Source organism: Saccoglossus kowalevskii, chromosome 19 (genome assembly GCF_978046115.1).
Source record: "Saccoglossus kowalevskii chromosome 19, keSacKowa6.1, whole genome shotgun sequence".
In the NCBI taxonomy this organism is placed as follows: Eukaryota; Metazoa; Hemichordata; class Enteropneusta; family Harrimaniidae; genus Saccoglossus; species Saccoglossus kowalevskii.
Window position 1 is genome coordinate 7627554 of NC_140659.1, and position 7520 is coordinate 7635073.

The 7520-nt window shown below is 33.9% G+C and overlaps 1 protein-coding gene across 1 annotated transcript; it reads right to left on the minus strand.

The window, feature by feature from the left end:
* Positions 1-987: 987 nt before the first annotated feature.
* Positions 988-7226, minus strand: LOC144361660 (cytochrome P450 2U1-like). Its single transcript, XM_078013522.2, has 3 exons — positions 6884-7226; positions 6391-6489; positions 988-1381 (listed from the first exon to the last, which is right to left on the minus strand). Exons 1-3 carry the CDS (start codon positions 7224-7226, stop codon positions 1128-1130), a joined length of 696 nt encoding a protein of 231 aa, XP_077869648.2. The 3' UTR covers positions 988-1127.
* Positions 7227-7520: the final 294 nt, after the last annotated feature.

Consider the following 7520-nt stretch of genomic DNA (forward strand, 5'->3'; position numbering starts at 1 on the left):
TAGACATGCCTGGACCAATCACAATCAAACTTCACACATACATTATACATGATATTATATATACGCACATCAATTTGTTTTATGATCTGATTCAAGATGGCCGAATTGCAGTCATTTTTGTGCTTAAAAATCATCAAAATCAAGCATTTCTCGGCTGTTTACAGATGGATTTTGTTCAAACAAGTATATACATTGGACATTATAGGACCTTGATGCACATCATTTTGTTTTACAGATAAGATTCAAAATGGCCGACTGGCCGCCATTTTGTTTTAATGAATGTGGTTTTAGTGTCATATCTCTGACTTGCTTTGGCTGATTATGTTCAAATTTTAAATATTCATTATAAATCATGTCTTGGATATACCGATATATTGGTTTGACAATCCTATTAAAAATGACCGAATGTTGGCTATTTTTGTGCTAAAAAATCATCAAATATCAAGCATTTCAGGATGAATTTTGTTCAAACTTTAATAGTACATACATTAGACATTACGGGTTCCTGATGCACGTCATTTTATTTTTCAGATCGGATTCTAAATGGCTGACTGGCGGCCATTTTATTTTAATGAATAGGCTTCTGGATCCATATCTCTGACATGCTTTGACTAATTATGTTTAAATTTTATATATTCATTATACATCATGTTATAGATATATACATGTATGCAAAATGGCTGATTTTGTTTTAATTAAAGCTGTTCCAGAGCAATATCTCTCAATATGGACAAGTACTCGTTTGATGATCAGATACAAATGTCAATCATTTCAATGTTAAACAATCATCATAATCATATTCCTGACATGTTTATATTCTAACTATATTACTATAAACAAAACTATATATATCTTAAATTCGATAACTAACGGGGGCTGTGCCATGCATGGCTTGTTTTTGTCAATATTTCAGAAAAATTACCACAAAGTTTAATGAAAAATCAAAATATAAGCAGAAAATGTTAATAATAATAATAAACAAATGTATGCACATCGAAACTTTTCCTCTATTTAGTATTCATAAAGAAATAATCATATTACAAATTATTGTGCTTTTTTCAACAGGTACATGTAATTTGTATATTTGTAATGACGGAATTTGGAACCATCATTATGAAATGAGATGTTTACTTGTTTCTCTTTCTCCCAATAACTTCATACTTTTGACATCTTAAGTTAAAAGCTTCACAATAAGGAACCAAACTAGGTTTTTCAGCTCCCGGTTGTACAGTAAATACAAATTGCTGCAGCAGGCAAGTAAACATGAGAAATAATTCATCTTTGACAAGCGCTTCTCCAAGACATCCACGTCGACCGGCAGAGAATGGGAGATAACTTTCTGGCTTTGGTTTCAGATTGCCTTCGTCATTCAGAAAACGTTCTATTGGGAGAATTAAATAAAAAAATATCGATAATTTGCCCTTGTTTATGAACAGTTGGTGTATTTCTGCGTTGATGTCAAAATCAGTCAAAGACAGTGTTTTAAATCGCCCCTCAGTTTAAAACCAAGTTTTTCGGTGAGCGCCTAGCTATCGCTTTCTGCATTAAGTGAATCGGTCGGTATATCAGAGAAATGCAAATTGGGGATTAAAGTACCCGCAAGTTTTATATTGCTTTGAAAGTGACGAAGAAGCTGTGTTGATTCTTGCAACAGTTACATAAAAATAATACATCGAAATCGTGAAATGCCAACGTTGAGTATTAGATTACTCTTCACTTTCCGTCAGTGGTATACGAACATGTTATAGTCGAGTGCAATTAAATGAGATCTTCAAGGAATTTCCTGTGTCACATCGGTCATGTTGTATATAAGTTTAAAATAAGCCTGTTCCTCGTCATAAACTATACAATAAACTAACCGGTTTGAATGCTATATCATTTGGACATAACTGAATTTGTGAAGACGAATTTGGCTCTTTATTCCAGGTCCTTGCAAAAACCCATAAAATACTGTACACAAATAAACAAAAGTTAACTCAGTAATTGGGTTGGTTTTGTAATATCAGTTTGATTCAGTTTCAAAAAAAGTATGTGAGCTTGCACCTTGAAACAAATTATAATTGTGGTATGAATGTTGTCCAGTGAGTTGTGATGCACGAACAGTTTAGATTTCTATTACTAGATATTTGATGCCAGAAAATAATCAAAGAAAGCTTAGAAAGAACTCCCATGTGCTGAGAGTATTGGAGACACATTAAATATAATTCGAAATTACTTAGCTGAAAACTAATTATGCAAATCAGAAAATTAATATGACCAGATTTGAGTGTAAAACTAATGAGGTCTGCGCAATGTAACAGAAAATCTATGTCTCCAAGTTTAATTGAAATGTGATTAGAACCAAAAAATTATGAATTATTATGCTTATTAGGGAATTAATATGAACAGATTTTTACCCCAAACTAATTAGGTTTGTACATTGTCCTAGAGCATCTTTGTACTAAGTTTCATTGAAATGGAATAATTAGCACCGTGAAAACTCCAAAATTTCGACCCCTCTAAAAATTTGACCGCCTATTTATTTGCCGGGTTTCGGTGTTTTATTTATCTCCAAATTTTCGACTCCACTAAAAATTGCCGACTCATTCTTATTCGAAAATTGCGACCAGTTTTAGTTTTCCCCCAAACGAAAAAAAAACCGATGTGAGCGTTCAAACGGGACCTTCCTCAAAGGCATGAATCCGGGTTTCTGATTGACTGAGAGATTTTTATTTTATTGGTAACGAAAATATATTCTAAATAAACGAAGTTTCAAATAAAAACGAACACAAAAATCTCGGCATGCTGCGTTTCTGAATTGTTGATTATTACTGTACTCAGTAGTGATTATAATAATGTACACAAAATAAATTTGTTGAATGGTTATGAAATACAAATAAAAGTCAACTTAGTTTCATCGTAAGCGAATGATTCCGGTCTCGTATAAACGTTTGATGCTGTAGGATATCCGCCATGTTCTCTTAGGTCAAATAGGTCAAATCGCTAATTAACCAATCAAAAAGCTGGATGATGCGAAAACGGCATGATTTTTTTTAAATAAAAAAATTAGTTGTTTTTAAAAAATAAACTGGTCATCTGAAGAATAATTTAACATTGTTCACAGTGATAACAGCTCATTCTCGAAAGGAAGCTTACCCGCTCACGCTAGTCACGATAAAAATCATACACGTGTACTCTTGAATAGACAGACGTCAATGACTACGGTAAAACTTAGACTCTATTTTAGCCAGCAGGATTGATTGAAATGTCCGAAAAATGACGCCAAAATACACCTTAAAAGTCCCATTTTATTTTCTTAAATCCCATTATATTTTTTAATCCAAGGGCGAATTTACGGCAGAATTTGGTCCCTCAAATCACCGGTACGGTGCTCAAATAAGGGACACGTGAGCTTTGATTCTAACCGGATACATTGCACTGGGTCGGGGAGATCGTTTGCTAAACTTCCATGTATCTTTTGTCCAATGGGTACCTGTACTTCGAACATTCGCAAGTTTTCCTAGGTAGTGCGAGACAGCTTTGTCTTTTGACCTATTAGTTTTGTGCTGACCTCTTCTCCGCGTCTTGATGTTTTGTTTTGCTTGTCATATATACTCACTGATTGATGACTTTGTTTAGATTTTAAGTTACAACTCGGCCACGACCTTTGCTTTTACCGTGAAACATGAGGAAGTTTACGTCAATTGACGGACATTGCATTTTTTAAAAACTAATGAAGCACACTGTCTATCATCCCCATTTTTTTTTGCTGATTTCTATTCTGAAAAATTCGACCGTCCGAAAATGCACCTTAATTTTGACTCTAAAAACACGTCACATTTCTAACACAAATTATTTAAAACCGGTCGAAATTTTGGAGTTTTTACGGTACTTTAGATATCAGTGTGAAAGATTAAAATTGGTTAATTATGCAAATTAGGTAATTAATATGTACAGATTTTAACCCACAATTATTCAGGTCTGTCTATTGTCCTACAGCATCCATGTACATTCATTGATATGTGATGTATAGTACCTGAGATATCAGTGTGAAAGTTGGTTAATTATGCAAATTAGATGATTAATATGCACAAATATTTACCGGAAACTAATTGGGTCTGCATAATTCTAGATTCATTGAAATATGATGATTAGTACTTTAGATATCAGTAGAAAAGCTGAAAATTAATTATGCAAATTAGGTAATTAATATGCACAATTATTTACCCTAAAACTAATCAGGTCTCTGCATAGTCCTAAAGGATCTATGTACCAAGTTTCATTGAAATGCGATGATTAGTACTTGAGATACCCGTGGAAAAGCTGAAAATTAACTAATTATGCAAATTAGGTGATTAATATGCACAAATATTTATCGAAAACAATCTCTGCATAGTCCTTGAGTATGTAAGTACCAAGTTTCATTGAAATGTAATGCTAACTACTTATATCAAATGCTGAAAATTAATTAATTATGCAAATTAGGTAATTAATATGTACTGATATTACCATAAAAACTATCAGGTCTGTGCAGTGTCGTATGACATCTATGTACCAAGTTTCATTGAAATGTGATGATTAGTACTTGAGATATCAGTGGAAAAACCGAAAATTGACTAATCATTATGCAAATTAGGTAATTAGTATCCACGGATTATTACCAAAAACTAATCAAAACCTAGCATTAGTTCAGAGCATCTATGTACCAAGTTTCATCAAAATCCAATGAGTGGTTGTTTAGATATCAGTGGAACAGTCATGGAACCACTAAAAAATAGCTAATTATCATGCAAATTAGGTAATTAATATGCACGGATTTTTACCAAAAATTAATCAAATCTGCGCATATGTTCAGAGCATCTATGTACCAAGTTTCATCAAAATCCAATGAGTGGTTCTTTAGATATCAGTGGAACAGTCATAGAACAGCTAAAAATTAGCTAATTATCATGCAAATTAGGTAATTAACGAGCATGGATTTTTACCAAAACCTAATCAAATCTGCGCATTGGCCCAGAGCATCTATGCACCAAGTTTCATCAAAAACCGATGTATGGTTCTTGAGATAGCAGTGGAACAGTCGGACACACATACACACATACACACACACATACACACATACACACATACACACATACAGACACACTAACTGCAAAGACTCCCATTTTGTGCTTCGCACATGGGAGTCAAAAACAAATGGGACAACCAATTGTATCTCCATGAACAAAGATATTTAATTTTAGTTTTTAGTTTTCCATGAAGACAGAATAAACCTATCTGAATGAGGTCAACATGCACACCAAATTCCCAGGAAAAATGGATCAGAATAAAAACAAACTTTGAGACAAGTCTAGTAAATAGATTTAATTATGCTACTGAGTTTGGTCAAAATTGAGGCGCTAGAATGTTTTCATCTAATGTTTTCCATAACATGTCCAACCATACATTTGTATATATAAGGTAACTGACAAACACAAATCTGATTAGACGGCACTCTGAGAACGCAAACCAACCCCACAACTGCAAAGTACTTTTTCTTGCTAATACTACTATTGTATTAGTCTTCAAGACACATTTAAGTTAACGACATAAGCTTTCATTTTTTGAATATTTTTTTGAACAATGACCCCACTAGACAATATGGTAAAGAATCATTCCAAAATCATTCACGTCACCACTGGATCCAGATCTCCCCTGAAATATAATCGATTAGACAACCCCTTCTAAACAAGTGAATGATCATTGAAAGTATTTTTGTTTCTAAGGTAACGAGATCCAAATCTCTCCCACATGCTAACCGAGTTAAATACAACCCCTTCAAAAATATCATGAAAATTCATCTTTATTCTGATGAGTTGTCAATGAGTAAACATTCACAAAATTGATATTTCCATCCAAAGTAACCAGAACTAGATTTCTCTCAATATCTATTTTTTTGGTAGTTGTGTCAAGTTAACCCCTCCTAATAATTCACGAAAATGTGTTCAACAACAACAATGAACCATTCCCAAAATTGCAGTTTCCATTGAAATTGGTCCAGATCTCTCCCAACGTCCAAGCTATTGGTACTTATGTCAATGGTAATCCTTCCTGACAATTGCATGCCAATTCATTCTTAACTTATAAATAAAGAATCATTTTGTAAAAATCGTTGTTTCCATGGCAACCAGTTTCATATCTCAAACATGGTTAGTCTTTGTGTGAATTAGTTAGGAAAAGTCATTCATACAATTGATTTTTTCATGGAAACAAGATCCGTGAGTTGAATGAGGAATTCAAGACTCTTAGAATAATAAGGGCGCCATATTTACTGCATTATTAAGTAATACTTTCATGAATAACAAAGTTTGGATCAAAGAGAAACTTTGATATGAATAATATATCCCTGGGACAAACCAATGCACAGCTTACCTGGGTGGAATTCTTCAGGTTTGTCCCACTCACGTTCATCCATATGTAATGCCCATAAATTTGGCCAGACCACAGTTCCTTTTGGAAGTTCAAAGCCACCTGTAAACACATTCATGAGCAAATTCACTATTAAGGCAAAATATGTTGAGACACTACACTACAAATAATGAATAAATTGAAAGACGCTTCTGTATACTAGGTACTGTCACATACAAATCAGATATTAATTACCAGGTATTGTGTGTATATATAACAACGTGTTTTATTATACGTTAATTGCTATACGTAGTATGAAACCCATGTGGTTGCAATGTATGTACATCAAGTTGTGCTTTTCTATACATATGCAGTAACAGCAAAAATGAATATTTACCCAGCAGCCTCTTGCAGGATTCACCTGAAAAGTCCCATCCACAGGAAACAGTGATGGCGCAAGACTTATGAAAAAGTGTATACTAAGTTAAATTCTGAAACAAAGAGGCAATTGACTCACCCAGAGTTGTTGCGCATGTGGTTTTCAATGGTAGAGACAATGGCACCACAGTCCTCACTCTCATTAGTTCCATTATCACTGCCTGGCAAAACGGAAGGCGGTCTTTATCACATATTTTCGGTAAGCAGTCAACACCAATCTGTTCATCAATTTCTTGGTGAACTTTGGCTTGTACATCAGGGAAATGTACCAGGTACACTATTGCCCAGTCAATAGCATGTCTTGTTTGATCTAAGGCAGCTGAAATAGGATACAAAACCCAAGGGCGGATAAGACATACATATTGATATTTGGGTTTATTGGCATTCGTGCATGAGTTTGATTGAGTCAATTGTGAACACATTTTAGTACGCATGAATCACATGACAATTAGTGTCACTGTAACAGCATGCAGTTGGTCACTTTGGATTAGACTTCACAAAGATGCACCTTCAACCTCACATGTATTGACACACCAAGCTTGATTGAAAAAAAAGTCATCTCAGAGATCCACTTGTGCACAAGTTCTAGTATTATGATTTATTGTTCGTAAAAAATGACTGTTGTTAAAAATTGTTTACATACATACATATGTAAAATTACATATTGTCTTAGTGCCAAGTGTAAACAAAATTGGTTGAAGCATGTTTAAAAATGG